The following is a 22,029-nucleotide window of genomic DNA, read 5'->3' as shown; positions in this document are numbered from 1 at the left end:
CCGTGTGCGAAGGATGGGGCGGCATCCCCTCACCTTGTGATGCGCCGAGCTTCGAGGTGGCTGGGAGAGTCCCTCCGGCGCTTCCTCAGGGGGGAGTAGGAGCGGCGCCGACGCTGCCGGTCACGCTCCCGGTGCGACTCCTTCTCACTGGAGCTGTACTTGTGCTCTCGCTCACGGTCCCTGGGGAAGGCACAGGTTGTGAACTGTCACTGCTGGGTGACAGTTTTGTGGGTGGATTTGGGATGTGGAGGCAATGACCCATTGAGTGGAGGGCACTCATGTCCAAAAGGGACCACTCTAGGTGTTCTGGTGGCATCAGCCCTGAGCTCTCATGTAGCTGGACAGAGAGACACTCATCTGGCTGGACAGATGGACACCACTGATTGTGTCTGGGGGTTCCAGCAGTGTCCTACAGTGGCTCTGCACTGCCAAGCTAAGATGGCTTACAGGGACCCGTGTCTGTGGGTGTGCTCTGTATTTAGCTCTGTAAAATTGCTCTTGTTGGCCATGCTGCTGGAGCTGGCACTCACAGCCCTGCCAGCAGGAACAGCCCTGCCAGAAGGCCCCACGTGAGCCCAGGGCCCCGGCCCCGAATCCCTGCAGGGCTCCTCAGCCTCGCCAGAAGGAGTGCCGGTGTTGCTATGGTTTTCTCTTTTGTTAAATTCCCCTACACGTCAGTACAGGCCCTTCTGTGGAGCGTGGCTGACTTCATACACCCCGCTCAGTGCCATCTGCAAAGCAACACGTTACAGGTCAAGAGCCTGCCTGATCCTTCCATGCAAAAAACGTTCTCCTCAGTAGCACAGGGATTGTCACAGCTTGCAAGAATCAACCTTGGGAATGTATGATTTTAAGGGTGCAAAATGTTCACAGCAGCAGTGATGATACCAGAAGAACCTGCCCAAAGGCATCTCTAGGACTGAGCTGGAGATGTGTGTTTTCTAAGGAGTGTGGAGGGAACAGAGAGTGCCTGGACCGTGTTTCCCTCTGCAGGGCTGTGAGTGCCAGCCCAAGGGTACTTGGCATCTGCCCTGGCAACAGGGGCACTTCCCAGGGTCTGACAATCTTTGGCAGAGCCGTGACTCTGAAAAGCAGAGTGTCATTCCCTGCTGCAGTCAGACCCCTCTCTGGCATGAGCTCCTCTCCTGGGTGGCCAGACCCAGACAGAGCCTCATGCTCTGCCCACCATTCACAGCAGCATGACAGAGAGGGGCACTCCCTGGGTTTTCCCATGAGGCATCTCCCACTGGGATGAGGCTGTGGCACACACCACTGAGCAGAGCAGCCATCTGTGCACTCCTGGCTGCACAGCTGTCCCCTGCAAGGGCTTGGAGCTGAGGGACAGCCACTTCACCTGCCACATGCTCTGACTGTGACCATGATGCTTCAAGGCAAAGGATAAAACAGGTCTCCTTCCCAGCAACCCACCCCAAAAGTGCTTTGTGTGAAATCCTCCCGAATCAATACCAGACAGTCCTTGGCTCCAGAAAATCCATTTTTTCTACAGCTCATCTCTGGGCTCTTCCCTCTGCAACAGCACCTCAGGGGCAATAAATGGTGAGAAATCTCCAGTGGACTGAGGGCCAATATACTGCCATATGCCTTCCTGCATGACCCTCTGCTCCCTTTCACCACAGCGCTGAGGACTAGAGCACCCAGTGAGGAAGCTGAGGGAGCAGTCTGGGGCTAGGAAGAACCAGGAGGTATGCTGGAGTCCAGCCAAGTGATGGAGGCAGTGGGAAAGCTTGAGGCAGCAGATATCACATGAGTAGAGAGCTGTACCTGCTGCGGCTGTAGCGGGAGTAACTGGGGCTCCGACGAGGCCTTGAACTCCTACTCCCAGGACTTTTTTTGCAGGATTTGGAGGAATAGCTGAGGGAACGTGAAGAAGACCTGGAGATAGGAAAGAAACATAAGAGTTAAAGAGGCTGAGGCTGTACGAGACTACTCCAAACCTGGGTGAGGGGGAAGAGATGTCCCATATTTCACGGGCTCAGCTCAGCTCTGTGAGCCAGATCCAAGCCTTGCGGATCCCCAGGCACCCCCCCAAACTCTCACACCTCCCCCTGTAAGGAGCCTGCCAGCCAACAAGGGTTAGACATTGCCCAGGGTCACAGAGACAGCCATTTCAGCTGGCCTTACCTCTTTCCCGAGGAGCAGGACCTGCTTCGGGAGTACCTGGGAGAGGCCTTGCGGTGGGAGGAGGAGCGGGAGCGGCTGGAGCCGGGGGAGGATCTGCCCGTGCTGGTGTAGGACGCGCTGCGGGAGCACGGCCTGAGCGGGGAGCTGTGCGTTGGGGACGGGGGCAAGTTTCGCTTCTTCTCCTCCGAAGAACTGAGACACAAGGACAGGCACCCTCTGTGAACAGATGTTTGGGCACTCCTTGAAGCTGTGGCTGAACTGGGACTGGTCCCTGGCTGAGGGGAGCACCATGCTCCAGCAAACAAATACTCCCATCCTCCCATTCCCCAACTGGGGGTAAAAAAGACCTCTTGGCTCCCCAGGCTGCTGTTGTGGGAAACCCCATGTGTGTGGGTCAGAGCCCAAGAGCTCACCCTCCGGGCTGTGCCAGGGAAGGGCTGTGGAAGAGGTCTCAGGTGGCACAAGGAGCTGCTCATCTGCCCCGTGCCAAACACGCCAGAGGCATCTGGCTGGCAGAGCCTGGGTCAGGCCAGCAAGCAGTGCAGGTTCTGGGCAGGGAGTGAGGTGAGAAGTGCTGGAGTGAGGGAAGGGCAGAGCATGGCAGGGCAGGGGGCTCTGCTCCAGCCTGGCTGTGGAGCAGCATGAGTGGACACTGAGCAGGCATGTCCTGTTGCCTTTGGACAGTGCTGTGTGGATTCCTCCTCTTCCAGGCACAGAAGTGCCCAGGGAATTAACTGGGGCCAAGAGCCCAGCAGCCAGGCAGCCTCCCAGCAGCCAGGGCCAGCTGCAATCCCAGCTCCACCCATGTGAAGGCAGAGTTATCCCACTGGAGTCACAATGTGATAAGTACATACAGCCCTAAAATTTTACCCTCTGACTGAAAAACAAAGCTTGTTCTTCCTAGCACCCATTCCCCTGGCTCCCACTCCCAGATCATATCCTGGCTCTAACTTCCAGCCTTTAGGACCCAAGGGCCTGAGCTGGAAGAGTTCCCTAACACCACTGCCTGAGCACAGCCTTGAGTACCAGCCACCAAGTTTCAGTGTCCTCACCCCCAACATCCCCTGGCAAATCTCCAGGAATGGGAGGCAGTGTTGGAGGCCAGCAGCTACTCCTCTCTCCTGAGGATGACCTGTGGCACTGGGTGGTGGTTTGACTCCTGCCCAAGCCTGGATGCCAAGCACTGTAGCTCCAGTGCTGCTGCTGTGATATCCTGCAGCCAGCGAGGTACTTGCCCCTCCCTGTGCTCTACCACTAGCAGGAGATGCTATCTTTTCACCCTGGACCAGTCCTGGATGAGCTGGGAAGGGGGCAGGTTGGGTTTGCTTCATTGGACAGGTGAAAGAACAGCCCATAATGGTTTTAGTGAAAACAAATCCTGCTTCCCTTCCCCTCAGTAGGCAGAGGGAGAGAAGTAGCGCATCAACCCCCAGATGCCCCTTTCAGATTGTTCCCAGAAAGGCCAGTGAAACTTTTCTTTGATGTGCCATGCCCAGCTGAGCAGGAATGTGTTCTGGACACAGCCTGACCCAGGCCTAAACTCTATGTTAACCACACTAAAGCCAGAAGCACCCGTGCAAGCAAAGCCCAGGGATGTTATGGCTGGATTTTATCTTCCTCCTCAGGCTACAGTACTGGTCCTTGCTGGGTTCTGGACTCCAGACTGGCAAGACCGTGGGTGTGATTGGTATCTGCCTGCCTCCAGGCCACAGACACCTCCCTGCCGGCTCACCACAGCAGCTGGCGAGCGGGCAGGAGATACAGAGCAACAACACACCAGGTATTTGGCTGCCAGCAGCAGCTACCGGGAATCACTGACCTTCGGTCTTGTCCCTGGGCATCTGGAGACAGATTTTCCAAAGCTGTTCCCTTGGTCTGGGAAAAACAACTGGTGAAGGAATTTCCTGAATCAGAGCTGTTATCGCTGTTGGCCAGTTTGGGCTTCCCGGACGAGAAGGCATGGCCAAAGCCATCATGGACTAGACTTCTTTTCTCCTGGCTGTCCTTTGACCTGGATGAGCTCGTTTGAGTGGAGGGAGGGGAGGAAGTATCGTTTCCTGAGTCATATTCATGATACTCTCCGTTCTGGCGGGTTAGGTTGCCAGGCGGGCTGTCTGTTTTGGTAAAGAGGTCAGCAGAAGACCCTGACTGAGAGATCTGAAAGCAAAAAAGCCATTTGGCATTGTTTGAATGATTTTTTTTTGGGGGGGGGGGTTGTTTTTTTGTTTTACTTTGCTTTTTTTTTTTTTTTAAATAAACCCAGAAATTTTACCATCATGATGCACTGAAACAAAAAGAAAGGAAAGAAAAGAAACAAAGAAAGAAAGAAAGAAAAAGAAGAAAGGAGAAGAAAACAAAAGCACATATCCCTAAAAGAAATCCACAGTAAGAAGAAACTTCTTTTCCCCCTGCTATGATAATGGGAAGATTCAGAGATCATGCAAAGAGTATCAGCATGCGATTCATGTTAAACAAAAAAGTTCAACAAAGTAAGCGGGCAACCAAAGAATCAAAATAACTAACTAAATAAAAAAAAAATATAACAGAGGACAAAGCCCTTATTTAACCTTAAAGAGGGGAGAGAAAAAAAAAAAGGGGGTATATACATTCAAAATCTACATAATCCTTGCAAAGAAAAAAGAAATAAAATCTTAAATGAGTGAATTTTTTAAGCTTCCTTAATAAAGCGGCTGAACGAATGTCACCAAAATAAGCAACAAAAAACCAAATCAAATCAAATTAAGGGCTTCTGCACAAAGTAAAAACTGGCAAATAAACAAGCTTATCACTTCAAAATAAAAAAGGGGGAAAAAAAAGAAAAAAAAAAAAGAAAAAAGAGGGTGAGGGGGGAAAAAAAAGAAAAATCCCTTTGGAAATAAAAGGTAGACAGATACTTGTTTGTGTGCTTTTTTTACCCCCTGAAGAAGATATAGCTAATGCGCTCAAGTAACCTCTAATAAATTCCCTGGTGTCTTGCGGATAGCATCCACTTACCCATCAAGAACTCCTCCTTTAGTAGGTAAGGTGTAAGAAAAAAGGAAGAGCGGGCAACATAAGTCCATCATTAGAGTCTCAAATTACATGAAAAAAACATAAACCCTCTCTTCAATCCACACTGCCAACTGTTTGCTGCCTCCTCTGCACAAATGTCACGACTGCTTTTTGTCTGCTCGCTTGTCTCCCTTATTATTAATTTTTGTTTCCTTCTGCTTTAAATTAGTCTGCCCGGCCCGTTCCTGGAGGCTGATGGCTTGTGATGAAAAGTCGCAGCTTGCACTAAATCCCCTTGGGTTTTATGGAAGTGGCAAAGGGAAATCAAGTGAGGGAAGAAGGAAAAAAAATAATGGAGGAAAACCCTGCTCCTGGCCAGTCTCTGCGTGGGGGTCCAGCCATACCCTGTCTGGGTTTTGGTGGGTTGCTGAGCAGAACAGGGCCAGCAAGGACCTCAAACTCACATAGGCTTCCCTGGGGAAGGCTGTTTTCTGGAACCCTGAGCATCACCAAGGGGATTTACATCATTTCAGTGTTTTATAGTTCAGTTTTAACTCCACTAGCATTTACCTAAGCTGGTCCAGGGATGTACCAGCACTGGGAGTGGGGCTGTGTTAGTGCTAACACCTGCCCTTGCAGTGGGGTGACAGTTAGGGCCAAACACAGACCTGGTGTTCTCATGTGGCCTCCTCCTCTTTCACTCAGCAGCTCTGCTCTCCTCATTCCCACCCATGAGGTTTGGTCCAGGGTCCTTAGAGTGTGGACACACAGGTTTGGTGCTCCCCACTCTTGATAGTCCTCCAATATGTTCCCAGCAAGCTGTGCTCCCTCAAACACCTCATGCCACACTCTGGGCACACAATACCCCCCTCTATGCCCTGCTGTCCACACTGGGGACCTGGGTCATGCCCTCACCAATCTGAGGTGTTCTGAGCCAAGAAAAGCAGAGGAGACCTGGATCAGCTATCACACAGCAGGAACAGAGCCAGTCCCTTTGGACCCCCTGGCTTTCTCACCCTCAGAGGGGCTGCAGACACTCAGCCAGTGTCATGTTTTACATGGAGCTCCTTCATCCCATCAGATGGTGCCTGCACATCCACCCTCCTGCCCATGTCCCTGGGAAGAGCTGCCCTCAACCTACTTCAAGAGGTGCTAACTGGGGCAAGGACAGCTGACTCAGACACAGGTGCTGAACCAGAGCAGAGCTACCAACACACACAGCAGGTCTCAGCATGGCCAGTGGAATGGTGGCTTCCCACAACAACCTCATGCTCTGAAAACATGTGGAGCTGGAAGATCTCCAAGTACTTCCTGTGTTGCCAGGGAGAGACATTACTACTTCTGGGATAAGAGACAAAAATTAGTTCATCCCAGCAAATCCCTACTGGAGCTGGGGACTCCCCCATTCCACACTAACTTCTGAGTTATGCTCAGTCCCAACTCCGAGGCATCAGGAACCCCAGTAGCACACATGGGAAATGAAGTGATTCTTCTTCACTAGCCAGCTTGCACCTTCAACACAGAAACATCTCCCAAGTGTTCCCAACCAAGAAAAGACACACATTACAAGTCCTCATTTCAGCATCTGGTGCTGCTTCTTGCTTCTTTCTCAGCTCTAGCACTTCTCTACCAGTCCTTACAGCTCCAGCAGAAATTGGAATGTCAAGGGAGCATAGGAAAGCCAGGTACCCAGCTCTGCTTTTCACCAGTTCTTTCTGAAACCCTAATGTCACATCCAGAGCCTAAAGAGATCTGGACCACTGCACTCTCCCCAGGCACACCCCAGAAGATACAGAACTGTGCTTTCAAACGTGGCAAACGTTTTTTTTAAAAGATGGGTTATGGTTTGCATTAGAGCAAACCCTAACCCAGAGATAAGCAGCTTTTTCATCACCTTCCATTTACAGGCATAAACCCACCATGTGAGGTACTCCCCAGATGCAGCAGTAGGAAAAGCCTGGAGTGGGCACAGGGCTGCTCCAAGGGACACTGACCCCAGCATCACATGCACAAACACCTTCCTTCTGTTCCCTCCCACTCTAAACCAAAAGGCCATTATTTCAGCCAAGAAATACAGCAGCTTCTTGGCATTTCTAAAATAGATTTTCAGACTGACTCTGGGACCTGGGATCCTTGGTTGAAGTCTACCTTCAAAAGCAGCAACTGCTGTCAGCACATCACAAAATCATCTGTCAGATGACTGGGGGCATCAACAAGCTTCTCCATAGCTCAACATCTGTGGCAGCAACACTCCAGGAAGAGGCAACATGAGGATATGAGTGAAATATGCAGTTCTTACACATATCCACATATCACACATCCATATCTCACACGTAGTCTGTGTGACAGCTGGAGGGTCTGGATGGGGCAGGGGAGGCACTGGGGGGACACAGCAGCCTCCCAGCCTCACCACCTTGGGGTGCCAGGTTGTAGCCAGTAGCTTGCTGTGGGCTCCAAGGGGGATGCTGTCCTGCAACAAGAGCCAGGACAAGTCTCAGGTGCTCAACTTGCCTGCCTGCTCAGACCAGTTCCCCACAGCCCCCATCTGATGACCTCAGCTCTGCTTCTCGTTCCATTTTACCGCTTCTGAAAGTCATGCCTGCCACCCAGGATGGAGACAGAATGCTACATCTAAAAACACTGCACAAAGCTCAGCTGAATCACACTGCTCTGTGTTATTCTGAATTCTAATGGCTTTTTATTTTTCTAGGGTGTCTTAGAAGATTCTGCTCTTTCACAAATCTAATTCTCTCTATGTGAACATTTGGATTTTCACTCCCCCTCTCTAATAAGTAATCTCATGAACTTTGCTTCCTCCAGCTTTCAGCAGGGAACCTACCACTGCCCTCAAGGGAACCCAAGATATGTATTTATTGGATTTTTCTGTTTCAAATCATGATTTAATCAAGATGAAGGGGGAGAGAAATGAGGCCTTCACTCTTATTCCAGACTGTAATTTTGAGTGCAGTCCCAGACCAAGAGCCAGCAAGATCTAATAGGTTACAAAAATACAATCACTGCTCGTCTTCCAATTAAACTGAACAACTCCATTTACTGTGCCACAGACAGGCCCAGGGTGAGAGATGACTACACATTTTCTCAGCCCTACAGGGACTGAGACCTGTCAGTGCCCAGCGTGGCACAGCCTCACTTAAAGCTGGAGGATTTCTTACTTGGGCCTTTTTTCTCTTTGTTTTGCAACTCACTTCAAAGCAGAGTTAATTTCTTTTGCAGAGGAGCATAATGTCTCCCTTGCTCTCCTTTTCTGGGCATTGTATTAATGAAAGGAATAAAACACTTGTGTCCATGACCCTGGTGAGCCCTGCTCTCAGCCAGGGCCGGGCAAACATCTGCCAGGAGCCACCAGCACATGGAGCAGCACCTGCTGAGGGGCTGCTTGGGGGGATTGAGGCTCTGGGCTGGGCCTGGGGTACCTCCACCTGCCAGGGCAGGGGGCTGGGGGAGGCTTTCACCTGGGGAAATGGGCTCATCTCTGCTGATAACCTACCCCAGCTGAAAAGCCAACTTCTTACTGAGCATAAAAAAATAGAAATACTGTAGGAATTGAATATAACCCCTTTCTGCACGATTATGAATCTATGACTTGAGGAATATTGAGTGGGAAAATACCCTTTTTTTTTTTTTTGGCTAGATGGAGAGTTCAGGGTGAGGCTTTCTCTACCACAGGGGCTAAGCTGAGTCCCAGAGCATGGAGGCAATGACAGGACTGTCCCTGCAAGCTCTAAACTTGGGTTATTTGGGCTGGATGGCAACACTGCTGAGAGCCTGGCTCACCAATCCAGTGCTGGAGGTAAACTCCAGAAAATGCCAGGCAAAAGTTTGTTCCTTTTCAAGGACCTTTCTCTGCCTGCTGGGGTGCAGCCAGTGTTGTGTGACACAGGCCAGGGTGTCCCCACTTCACCTTGGGCCAGGCTGGCACTTGTCTGGAGCAAAGGTTTTCCTTCTCCCACCTTTTTTTGGTACCTGATGCATGCTCACCCCTTCAATGGCTACAGGCATCTGTCCTTCCTCCCAGCTGCTGGTCCAGCAATGAGCTGTGGATTTGCCAGACAATAATGAGGGGTAACCTCAGTCCCTCGGCTGAGAGTGGAGAACAGGACAAGAAAAAAAGAGAACAACTTCCACATTTATGGAAGGTTTTACCTTTCTCCTCTTTGAGGGCCCTGTTTATTGTCAAAAACATGCTGCCTAACATTCAAAGGAATAGCTTTTCCTATGTAAACCAAAACCCAGGCTAGAAAACAGAGAGCAGCAGCAAGCCACCATGCAGGTCTGACATAAGGTTTCCTGAGCCCTCCAGCACAGGTTATCCCACTCCCTGCCCAGCATTTCCCTTCTACTTGCCTGCAGACATGAGCACAAAGACAAACAGCATCATTTGGACCAGCTGTACCCCACTGAGCCTCACTGGAAATCGGGCTCAAGCCTGTGTTAATTTGTGGCATCACAAATGAGTTACAATGGAAGTAAAGGAGCTGGAAAGGAAAGTGTATGCATTTGTGCAGTTATCTTCATCAGGAACAACAAAGGCAATTAGATCCATGCCCTGCAGGTATTTATATTGCACTGCTAGCTGACAGCACAGTGGCACATCCTACATCTGTGTCAGTGTGGAATGAAGTGTCTGCAGCAGGTTAGGGGCATTCTGTACAGAAATAAATGCTGCACATTCCCCACAGCTCCTCTGCATGCTGAGGCACAGACCCACAATCCTGTGCTCAGTAGGTGGCTACTGCAGCTGCAGGGGATTAAAGGGGAAAGAGAGGGAGAAGCTTGGAAATTCACTGCCAAAAGGAGAAGTAGCAGGGAACTTTGGGGTGTTTCTGCATGTGTACATGCATGTGTGTGTGCATCAACTTCTGCATAAAGGGGGAAAGAAGCTGCAAGGTAGGTGCATGGGCAGGGCATTATTTTGTGTGCTTTGTCCCTCATCAATTCAAGTAGACCTAGGTAGAAACTGTGGCTGTTTTGTTACAAAGGAAGACAAACGGTGCAGGGGGAATGCAGAATTTAGAACCAAGCACATCAAATTTTCAGAAGAAAAACAATGGTTTAAAAAGCAAACCCTGTGCTTTGGAAGTGCTCTAGCAGTGCCTCATGGGAGTTTGTGTATTGTCTCTCTGGGTCTTTTCTGTATGCTGAGATCCTCCCTGGACAATCCCTTTCCTTTGGAGATATGCCACTGCATCTCCCTGGGTAAGGGTTTGGAAGCCCAGGCCAAATGGAAGGCTAGGAAATGGGACAAACCAACCCTCATAGAGGACTGGAACATGGCATTTTTGAATACCAGTTCTGGCTTTTTTTTTTTTTTTTTCCCCACAAAATCCTTTATTTTCCAGTAATTTATTTTTGCTATGTGATCAGCATTTTCTGCAAGAGCACAGTTTCACTCGAGAACACATCCAGGCTGCTCTCAAAGTGGGGCCTGACAGAACTAAGCTTATTAATAGAGCAACCATTTAACTCACAAAGAGGAGAGGCATCAAAGGGTTGTGTGTAGTCATTAATAAATGAGACTTAAGGTCTCCATTTTTCCCTTGCCAGTTTTGAGTACATGATATTTAATGATCTTATTCAGAAAAATTTCAGGGGCAGCTCTTAACTTGTTCAATTTAAACAACTGCTTAAATATGCTCTTGAATGCTGTCCCAGGAGACTCTATTTCTTTTGGGGACAGAAGGAGAAGAGTGGCTTGCATCAGTGATGATGCTTTTAGTCACTGAAATATTTGCCTGTGTTATTAACCCTCACTAGAAAGAATACAGGAGGGTCCTGATGACTTTTACTTTGCATCCACTCCCTGCATCTGGAACTGTCAAGCTCTGATTTTTCCTGCCCTGCAGCTTGTGTGCTCATTTACCTCAGGTGAAAATAGGGGAAAGGGGAGTGCAGCATGCTTGAGTTTAGCTCATTTTAAAGCTTTTAAAATTTTAAATTAGAGTTTACTCTTTCTCAGGAAACAGAACAGCTGGCAGTTGGCCTCACAGGACTCAGGGAGCCTGGCTTCAGAGAGAGTAAACCTAGTACTAATTAAAACCCAGGCTTAGGCTCCAAAGCATTTATGTAAAATACGCAGTTTGAACCGAACAACACCCTGGTGACACGATGCAGCCTTTGGCTGGCTCGTTGTTGGGAGGAGCTCTTAAACTCATTCCTACCTTCTCAAGCTGACAGAGGGCAACACCCCCAGCTCGTGGCATACCTTGTTTTTCTGCACACACACATCAACGTGTGGTGTGCGGGTTCTGCTCTCCAGCTGCCTTATAAGGCTTCCCAAGCAGTGACTCACATGGCCCCACACGCTCAGGAGCCTCTCTAACGAGAGCAAATAGGCCCGTCTATAATGCTGAGAGACAGCTTGTGCCTGTCTGTGCCCACGTACAATCCCTGGGTATTTTGATGGGCACGCTGTCTGTGTGGGTAGAGTCTCTCCTCCTGCTGGCACTATTTCTCTCATATCTGATGTAGCTCCTGCGTGTGGCTGAGCTATTTCCAACTGATGACTGGGCCTGAAGGAGAAAAACACTTCGGGGCTTGGAGGACTCTGTACTCAGAACACCTCTAGCATTACACATCCACACATGTGAGTACAAGATTCTGCACTACCTCCAGTCCTATGTAGCAATTTAATCTCTCCAGAATGCCTATCTGATGCTAACACCACAGTCAAAGAGCATCACACCTCTGCTTTGCTGCTGCCAGGAACAAATGGGAAACGTGTCACGGAAAAGGAAGGCTGATATCAATCTGTAGCTAATATTTCCCTCCACCCTCTTGCTCCCTCAATTCTTGTATTATATCATCTCTTTCCATATATATGGAAAAACATCCCAAGGCACTGATTCTGATTTTACCCTCAGCTGCACAGGCAGTTCCCATTAGCATCAATGAGGGCTACTTATAAGTTCTGAATTTGGCCCCTGGGCTTGTCAGTCCAGAGCAACAGTGATCCTAGAAGGATCCTGATAGTCAGAAAACATCCCCTGCCAATAATCAGCAACTCATTAAATGTAAATGTTCCTTTTATATATGTTTGATACCCTTTATTACCCTGAAGGACTAAACTTTTGGATGTGAAGACCAGTGAATTAAGTCCACATCCAGCTGAGCAAAGACTGCATAACAAACACTTTCCTGTAAAATATCCTTGCTGGAGGCCACCTTTTTTTTTTTTCCTTGTTAAATGTCCTTAATTCATTATTCATAGGCTAAAGCCCTTGTAAGTTTTTCCCCTCTCCAGCCCCACCCTTGGTGTGAAAGTGCTGAAGGAAGGAATGACTTTACATACATTGGAGAACAGCACCATGAATTAATAATACAGTTTAACCAAGTTCGTCTAACATCACTATAATTGAGTTATAAAAATTTCATATCAGAGTTCTTGCCCAGATTTCTCTGGCTAGTTCAAGCAAAGAAGGACAGTGTATAATACTTACTACTTCCTTAGGAGACAGGAAGCTGTAGAGTGGGAGGGTTTGGCTGGCTTTTTGACTGGCCTGAACCTCTGCAGAGGAGCTTCTCTTTGCAGTGATCTTTGAATGGTGCCGGGAGTGTCTTCGCCGTATTTTACGCCCTTCCTCCCGAGACCTGGCTCTGTGCCTCCAGAAGACATGAAGAACCAAAATGTTATTCCTTAGTATTGCAGTAGTGCCCGTTACCAGCTCCATACAAACCCTTGGCAGCTCTGTGCCAGGACACTGTGTGTGGGGAAAATGTCTCCCACGTGACTGCTCCGTGGAGTCATAATGGGAAGAAAGGGGTGTTTTGCTTTTCTATCTTAAAAGAAAAATAATAATTTTGCATCCAGGCTTTGGACCTTGACTTCAGAGTTTAGCTCCAGCTCATGATTTTATGGTGGCTCAAGGCAAGCTATACCTTCATGCAGCCTAGAATGTTCCTATGGTGATACACCTCCAAGAGAAGACACACTCTGCTCTTGAGTGAGCACCCCTCCAATTACTGATTGCATTCCTCCCCCCACTGATCATCAGCTTTTCATAAGAAAATTCACAGTACTTAGAGGGAGTGAAGTGGGAGAGTGGGGGTGGGTTCTTCAAGTGCTTTCAGAGAACATGAAACATGAACTCATGATGTGTTTAAATCACTTGCTGTTGCAGTGATGCCGGGTCTAACACCAGCATCCACTTAGTGGGCCCCAGGTCCTGTCATCCACAGGACAGAGATTTTAATCAGGTCAAAGACAGTGGCTATAGATTGCCACGGGTAAATATATTTCCATTTCTAAGACCATGTTTAATGGTTTCCTGGAACATCAGCAGGACAGAGCCCTTGGGCTGGGGAAGGGACACTAGACTGGAATCAGCTGTCATGGGCTGATCATCAGCCATGGGGATTAGAAGTGACTGTCAGACCAAAAAGCTGCAGCCACTGCTCCTCCAGGCAAAACCCTCCTGTGGCCGAGACCACAAGCAGCTCAGCCCCCAGCACGTGACACTGCTGTTACCAGAATGGGACGTGGCTCTGCACAGAGAGCCTGTGGCTCAGGCAGGCCATGGCAATCGTGTCCTTGAGCCCACAGGGACACTGAGCTCGGGGAGCGGTGCCGTTACCTGCTCCGGCAGCTGGGGGAGTGGGAGTCGGAGCTCTCCGAGCGAGAGTGGCAGCGGCGATGGCGATGAGATCTCCGGGTGCGCCCACGAGAGCTTTGAGGGGCAGAAAGGAAAACCCGCGTTAGGCCAACAGATGGGGGGGATGCAAGAGCCAGCAGCTGGAGGCTGAAGTCAATAACATTCCAACCAGAACGGAGATCTGAGCTTTAAACCAGAGACTGGTGTGTGAGACGCTGTACAGAACATCAAGGCATGAAATTCTCCGTCCTTTCATTGCTACACCGACATTAAAACCAGCCATCTTCCCAAGGCCTGTGCTAGCATTTTACATGCAAGCTGTTAGGTTGGCTCTGTAGCCTGCTGGGGAAGGATTTGTGGACAAGCCTGCAGGAGTGCAGCAGCCAGCACCAACCCTTTCTGCTTTCAAGACTTTAAAGAACTATGTGCTTGCCTTTCATCCTGCAAAGTACCCTAAAACAGCCAGGCAACAGCCCAAGACCTTCCCATTGCTGAGCCTTGCAGGGAGCACCATCCCTCTGGGCAACCCATCACAAACCTCCAACCCTCTCCGTAGTGCTGGCTCCTTGTTAAAGAGCAATGCAGAAGGACAAGCTCCAAGTGAAACAGTACACTTGGTAACAGCCCAGCCTTCCCCACCCTCTCCAGGTGGGAGCATCTGGCCAGTCCTGGGGGCAGCTCTCATGGGTGCTACACAAAGTACAGCTTCCCTAACTGCAGCCTGCCCTGTGCATGGCTCCTGCTGGAGGGGCAGGACTATTCACCTGGCTTCTGCCAGGGGCCCAGTCACTGCTGCTTCCTTTTGTGACAGGGCCTGAGAACAGTCCCCAGCAAACCATGCACAGGGACACAGGTCCAGTGCCCTGTTGTGCTTCCCTTTGCACCATCCAGGCTGTTTCTCATGGATTGCCTGGCCCTGTCACTGAAGGGCTGTTCTTGCCTGCACCAACAGCTGAAGTCCTGTGTGCAGAGAGCAGGGTGACATCGGTGACAGGCTACCTGCCACCTTCTGTGCCCATTCCCTCTCACCAGTGCCCACCACAGCAGTTATTTTAGACCTGGCAGCACATCCATCTGCTCAGGCTGGCATGGCTGTGCCAGCAGGCAAAGCTAATGGTGGGTTAGCTGGTGGGAACAGCCTGGCTTCGTGGCCACACCATACAGTCACTGACAGCATGAGTATGGCCTACTTGGACAGCATTTAACAACCTGCCAGTATAAAAACTCAGCAAATAATTACTTGAGAACAGCACCTCCTTTAAGATTAAAGGACAACCTCCAAGAGCAATTCCTTGAACTCCACTTGGTTGTTTCCTTTGATGCTTTTCACACCCTGTGTTTTTAAAAACTCCACATTTTGGGATCCACCTTCCTTATTTCCATACAGCTGAAATCAGCAACACTGAACATCTCTCCCCCATATGGTGGATCTGTGTGAAAATCCCCATGATTGCTCTTGACCCTCTGCACCAGTCCCTCCACTGTGTTTTCCCTCCCTTCAGGAGGAAAAACTGGTCCTGTGTGATTTAGATAACCAGTTGCTTGCTGTGAAGACAAGCCAAAGCAACGTGATTATGCAAAAATCCTGATCTGAGATGGCTCATGGGATCCATCTGATCCACGCCTGGGAGCAATAAGGTTTGCAGAAATCGGGAGTGGCTCAGCTCTGATTTGTGAGCAGAAAATGAGGCTGAAACGCCTTGTCTGGTTTATCCCCAAAGAGCAATTCCAGCAGCTCTCATTCCCTGAGGTCAGGGCACAGCAGCAGGACCTGGATCTTTGCTTTAACCACACTGGTAGGGTACTGCTACGTAAGGCTGGGGAGATGCCTGCTTTTACAGATAACTTAGGAATTCTCCCTTTTACCACTGTGATTTTTAGGTGCAGGGCAGCCCAGTTTGAGGAAAAAAAGGGTGTCTGTGCCACTGAACACACAGAAATCGTAGAAGAAAGGAGACAGGCTTTCTGCATGCAATAGAAATGGCCTGCTCAGGCAGTGTCCCAAGTGCCAGCAAAGCCAGTCAGGGGATCAGTTCCCAAGGTGCAGCCTCAGAACTGTTTCCTTGCTCTGAAAGCAGGTGAGAAGCCAGAAGCCGCAAATGCCAGGAGAAGACAAAGAAGGAAGTTAAAAACAGAGGCAGCTTACAGCCCTTCCTTCCAGCCCTGAGGAACCCCATTTTATACCATACCCCTGGGTTATCTGCCCCATAGGACTGTGCTCTGCTAACACTCCAGGGCTGATGGGAACCTCAACACCAGATATTTGCAACCTTTATCACCTTCAAACAAATCCTTTCTCTTCCCTAGGCTCCATTCAAATATTTGGCTGTACTTTATATCATGAGTAGCCTCTACTGTGACCTCCAAGAGCAGCAAACCAGGAGGAGCCAAGGCCCTTCCCAGTAAGACTGTGCCAGCCTGCCCCTTCAGCAGATTGGAGTTCATCCTCTCATGCTGCTCCCACCAGAAAAGCTGGAGTCTCTGCTCCAGACTGGATGAACAAGACCCTTCACATCCTTGTGAGACACAGAGAAAGTACTGAATGAGGGATCAGAAAAGAAAGGGAGAGGAAAGATCTCCAGCCTCTACAAACCCTTTTTCATTCCAGAAAGACCAGAACTGCTGGTTTTAGCTGCAAAATAATCCTGAGAGTCACTTAGGGCTGTGCAGCAGGTGTTACCTCCAGGGGCCCCACCACATCAAGCACTTCCTAGCCCCACACTGTGCAGGCAGGGCAGGGAACTCCATGAATCACTACTTACTGTTTTTTGTGTTTTCTTTCTTCCTTTCTCTTACTTTTGGGGCTTGAAGAACTAAATAAGAAATGGCTAATTAATTCGGAGATTTCTGTTCCGATAAAAAGCTGCACAATCACACATCAATGTTACAGCCAGATTGCCCAAGAGCATGCAGTAAAAATGAAAGGGTTTCATGATTCTGCCACAGCACAGGGGGTCCGAGTGCCTGCTGACAAATCTGCCTCGTGGGCTTGGCCAAAACCCTTAAAGGGATCAGCCAACTTGATGACTTTGCCTTTTTTACACAGAAAAGATGAAAACTTCTTGATTCTGTACACACACGTACTGGAATCAGGAGAGTTCTTCCAGTACACACCTGGGAAGCCACTGACTCTGAATGTTTCAAAGATGGTCACTGTTTGCAAATGAAACCATAAGAGAAATGAAGGTTCAGGTGCAGGATGGATGAAGTTGCCAGAGGTAACACCAAGAGGTTACACCAGTTATGTACTTGATTGTACAGGCTAGGCTGGGGACCCAATTCCTGTGAGGTCTGAGGAACACATAAGGTTGAATAAGGAGAGGGTAGCCCCAGACCCAAAGGAATGGGGGAAGCCAAGGGGATTCCACAAGGAGACACAGAAGAAGTGTCTTCTGCCCCCACTCAGTGAACATCAACCTTGAAGAGACCATTAAACTCGTATTTCTAAGGGAACACCCACACTTGCTCAACTCTTACCTGTGCCTTCTCTTCTTTGAAGATAACCTGCAAGACACAAATATGTACATTGAATACAGTGCCTCACAAAGTTGTAAATTTGAATCAGAGACAATGTGCTTAGGCCCAGACTGAGCACTGAGAGAGGACCTCATGCACCAGCTGGGTAGAATGGCCCCAGCTCTCCTTTAGCAGCTGAGAAATGGTGTGGTAGAAGTGACTAGCACACTCTGCAAGTAATTGAGAATGTGATCCTCAGGTTAACAAGTCTTCAGAGATATCAAATACATCCCCTATCTCTGGTGGGTCCCTTTTCTCTGCTACTGCCTCCCAGTTGTGCACATTGAGGTGGCCAGTGTGAGTCCTTTCCCTGGCTTTCTGTATGAAGGACCAAATAGCAGTCAAAGGAAGAATCCTTCCTGTGTGACTCCAGAGCAGCCTCACAGCCAAACTGTTGTCATTACTGTCTTGACTCCTGGAGCATCCCTGGGATGACACAGGAGACACTTTTCTCATATAGAGCACCCTGAGAGCATGGAGGACACTTCCATGCAGCAAGGCCTGGCCCCAGCACACAGCACAGCCCACTGTCTCATCTCACCTTGGAGCACAACATCCTGCCTGAAGTCCTGCCTAAAGGGGCTGTGAGATTGCCTCTGGCAAAGTCAGTCAGGATCCATAGCTGAAGTGCTACCAGGTGTCTGGAAACAACCTCCATTGGTCACTAATCCTGAATGGTTTATCATACTGCCTTTTGGGACCAGCTACAGCTTATTCTTGGCTTGCAGGGACATAAATGGGTACTAAGGGTTCAAAGCCAAAGAGTCTCTGACCAAGGACTTCCATCATGAGATGGCATTTGCAAAAGAGCATAAGAATCCCTCCTTGGGAAGAAACTGTTTTAAAGAAATTCCTATATCCTTGTCTCTCCTCCTCTTTAAGAATGAAGCTCAACTTTTCACCCTGTTTTCCATTTTTGGTAGTTCTCTCTTTGGTTCAATATATTATAAATACATGAACTTTCCAAGGAAGATGGTATCCACTGTTCTCTTCAAATATTGGTTTAACAGCTGAGAGAAAACAGTGAAATATTTGCAATTTTAAAATTTAATCATACTCTGAATTAAAAATGGGCTTCAGAAGGGGAAGGTGGAGGTAGTCACCAGAGCCAGGAGAGGAGACTGGGATGTGAATGCGGGGAGCTTGTCTGAGCCTTTTCCTGGTCCTGGCACTTTCTGCAGGCTGGGAAAGAAGGGCTGGGGACCAGTGCAAACCCTGAGCACTGATCCCATTGGTATCCCAGAGGATGGGAGCCACATGAATAGGACAGCAAGGACAGAAGGCTGATGCTCCCCAGACCTCTTGTGGATTTGGTTTGTCTGTCTCTCTGCCCCCACACCCCAACAGCACATGTTTATCTGTTTGCTCTGGGTGGGCACCCCATTCTGTGCCCAGAGTTCACCTCCAGGTGGCCATTGCTGACAGCCAGAGCCTCACTCCTCTCTGCCCAAGGCAGCTGTGCCTTCCACCCCTTCTCCAAACCCCCCAGCAGCTGCTGCCAGCTGAATTACTTTTTCAAGGGAAAAATACCTGTTTCTTTTTCGCTTCTTGGAGCTTTTCTTCTTCTTCTTCTTCACAGGTGAGGGGCTGTAGGAGGGAGACCTGAGGAGACACAGGGGCATTGGGAACTGCAGGGCACCCCAGCCCTTACCCCACCACCAGCAGCACCGCCAGGGCAGACAGAGGCTGGGGGCTCCCAGTGGGAACAAGATGAGCCCAGGGATGAGCCTCAACCCAGCTCTGCTGGCCTGAGGGGAGGGCAAGAAGATGGCAGCACCTCCCTGGGCTGTGGAACCCCCAGCCCCTCACGCCTCCATCTTACACAGACCAGCCAAGGGCTTCTGTCCCCTTCTATCCCACACAACCCCATGGCCACCCTCACCTCCTTCACTGACCCTCCTCCATCACACCCAGCCAAGGGTTGCCCTGCCTGTCCCCTCACACTGCCATGGCTGCCCTCACCTCCTTCACTGACCCTCCTCCATCACACCCAGCCAAGGGTTGCCCTGCCTGTCCCCTCACACTGCCATGGCTGCCCTCACCTCCTTCACTGACCCTCCTCCATCACACCCAGCCAAGGGTTGCCCTGCCTGTCCCCTCACACTGCCATGGCTGCCCTCACCTCCTTCGCTTCTTGCGGCCAGATTTCTTCTTCTTCTTCTTCCCCCGGGCTGGTGGCGGCCTCTCCCCATCACATGAAGGGCTGAGGAGGGGGGAAAAAACCAAACAAACATCAAAAATAATAAAAATAAACCCTAAATCAACTCCCGTGGGACTCTGTCTGCCATCCCCACCTCAGGGACATGGGGCACCAAGATCAGTGTTCATGGTGGACTCAGGGCACTAGTAATGCCTAATTACCCTCTAACAAATTAGTTGGTCACAGTTTAAAGGGTCTAATGGAGCTATAACAAGACAGCTACACCACAGCAATGCTGATTATTTAAAACATGTTTGCTAAGGTTAACGACTCTGTAACAGATTTATAGGTTTTGTTGCTCTTTGTAAATATGCTTTAAATAATTAATTGGTATTTAATTTGCACACAGTAATTATCACAACCAGATGCATCTGACTATAATAAAGACTTGACATGTGTTAAGTAGCAATTGATTAGAAATATATATATATTTATTGAGACACTATGGTAATTGAAGGAGATATGCATCTCTTATACAGTTGTTAAAGCTTCAAAATAAACCCTCCTGTAAATTAATTTCTTTTTTAAACATATGATGTCGAATTACATTATGCTTCAATGAAAAGCAAATATCATGGTTAATTAATTCAGAGCACTGGGCTGAAAAAATGACAGATACTCTGTGGCTACTCATTAACTAAAGCAAATGCTTGTAAAGACAAGGACAGCTGGTGGCAGCCTGTGGATCCCCAGGTCGATCCCAAATCAGTCCATGGATCCCCAAATAGATTCCCAGGTGGATCCCCAAATGAATCCAGGACCAAAGCTTGTGGGGGCACAGCCAGCTCCCCAGGGCCTCTGAAAAATCACTGCTGGAAATGAGGGTGCTGTGTGTGTGCCTCAGTTTCCCCACTTCTCCCCCTGCCAGTGGGAAGAGCCAGGAGCAGGTAATGAGTGGAAGCAGCCCTGTGTTTGGAAAATACTGTGGGACCTCCACTACAGAAACAGACCAAAAATTGAGCAGCTTTCTGTAGAAAGAACAAACGTTATTGCTAATAAAAGTCCTAATGCACAGCAAATTGCACTTTGGGGGGGGACACTCAGCCTCCACCACCCCTCAACACTTGATCAGCCAGGGCTTGAATTACCACCAAAATTACACTGTCGTAAAAACCCAATTGCTTAGTGCTTTTAATATGCTCTGAAAAACAAAATTGCTCTGCAAAACAAAACTGCAAGTTAGTGCTTCAGTTGTGAGCCGTGGATGAGTGCTGAGTGCTTCTGGTGCAGTAAATCCAAGGGGCAGCCACAGCCCCACAGAGCACCCACAGACTGCTGCTTGCTCTCTTTCTCCTCCTGAGGATTTCACAGACCAGCAGTAGCACTGCTAGGGGATATAGCACACTTTGGGCTCAGTGGGTCTTCTGTCTGCATTGAGGTAGAAGTCACGCATTTCCCAGGAACTCTCATTGTCACTAAGCTCAGACACCTGCCCAGAGACACCCCAGGGCTGTGCTAGGTCAGGGACCTGAGCACTGCTAACACTCTCTGTTCTCAGGATGCTCAAGCCCAGCTCCCACGTGCTTTCTCCTAGCACAGCTTTGGGCTCCCCAGCACTCAGGTCTGGGTGCCCCTCAATCTCTTCACCCAGGGGTACAGCTGGACCATAGCCAAGGGAAAGCAGGGAACAATCTCTGACCCTTTGGCCACAGGCAGTTTCTGCAGAGCCCTTCTCCCAAGAGAAAAATCTCTCTTTGATGTGGAAGCTTTCTCCCATGTGCTGATCTGACTTTAATTGTTTCTCCGTGATTATAATCAAAGTCTAATTAAAAATGTGCTTCAGATTATTGTTCCACTTAGCCTGAAATCTGAAGATATGAAATGTGCTTTCTTGCTCTTTCTTTGCAGCATCTTTAACCGAACAGAGAGGCTTTAATCCCAGAGATAGTTTAGCAGGCAGGGCTCAGAGACCCCAGATGCTTCACTTACAATGTTCCATTCATTTTTCTCCTCTCAAGTGATCAGGGGCGAACAACAAGCTGATAATGAAGCTCTGTCTTAATGAAGCCAATGCTGCTGGTCTGATCTAGGCCTGGGGAGAGGGGAATTGCTGAGGGTGGTTCTCAGCAGACCTGGTAGTGCAGAGGCGTGCTGGCAGGTTGCCTGTCTTCCAGAGAGTGACACTTGGAAGGAGGCTGTAGGAGCTAGCCCTGGAGTAGAAGTGAACTGCAGGTTTCTCCCTGCCAGCATACACTGGGATTTCATACAACCACATACATCTGTTGTACACTCACAGAGTCATTTAAGCCACCCCCAGCTCTCACAGGCCCCAGAGGGGCTGGATAAACAGCCACAGACGCCTCCCCTGCCACCCCTCGGCTTTGAGGTGACACCATTCACAGCCCTGGCTCTTACCTGCGTGACCTGCGGTGCCCATGGTCTCGTCTCTCCCTCCCTTTGACACAGCCATTGGTGGTGGAGGTCTCCCTGACCACGCAGCTGCTCAGCTTTTCAGGACGTCTGTCCTCCGCAGGGTACGGGAGGCAGCCGAGTGTCCCACTGCCAGAGCAAGAGGAGAAGAAAGAGAGCCATCAAGAACTGGGGTCACTGGCTGAGGGTTTCCCATGTCCT

General features: G+C 49.4%; 1 protein-coding gene across 6 annotated transcripts in view; it reads right to left on the bottom strand.

Moving 5' to 3' along the window:
* The window catches only part of SRRM4 (serine/arginine repetitive matrix 4), a 47,491-nt gene that overhangs the window by 6,183 nt on the left and 19,279 nt on the right, over window positions 1-22,029 (bottom strand). The window contains exons 2-12 of one of the 6 annotated variants that reach the window (XM_051805249.1): window positions 21,814-21,957; window positions 19,381-19,461; window positions 18,789-18,860; window positions 17,220-17,246; window positions 16,505-16,555; window positions 13,725-13,817; window positions 12,591-12,753; window positions 3,962-4,299; window positions 2,143-2,358; window positions 1,783-1,893; window positions 34-180 (exon numbers count right to left, since the gene is read on the bottom strand). In XM_051805249.1, the coding sequence (XP_051661209.1) occupies window positions 34-180; window positions 1,783-1,893; window positions 2,143-2,358; window positions 3,962-4,299; window positions 12,591-12,753; window positions 13,725-13,817; window positions 16,505-16,555; window positions 17,220-17,246; window positions 18,789-18,860; window positions 19,381-19,461; window positions 21,814-21,957 (1,443 nt within the window). Of the gene's footprint in view, window positions 1-33; window positions 181-1,782; window positions 1,894-2,142; window positions 2,359-3,961; window positions 4,300-12,590; window positions 12,754-13,724; window positions 13,818-16,504; window positions 16,556-17,219; window positions 17,247-18,788; window positions 18,861-19,380; window positions 19,462-19,552; window positions 19,599-21,813; window positions 21,958-22,029 lie in introns of those variants that run through there. The other 5 variants (XM_051805251.1, XM_051805250.1, XM_051805254.1 and 2 more) reach the window with 5 other exon arrangements.

Source organism: Manacus candei, unplaced genomic scaffold (assembly GCF_025592945.1).
Source record: "Manacus candei isolate 608988 ecotype Guabito, Panama unplaced genomic scaffold, ASM2559294v1 h1tg000064l, whole genome shotgun sequence".
Classification (NCBI taxonomy): Eukaryota; Metazoa; Chordata; class Aves; order Passeriformes; family Pipridae; genus Manacus; species Manacus candei.
Note: the sequence above shows the minus strand (reverse complement) of the source record. Positions and strands in the feature narration are given on the sequence as shown.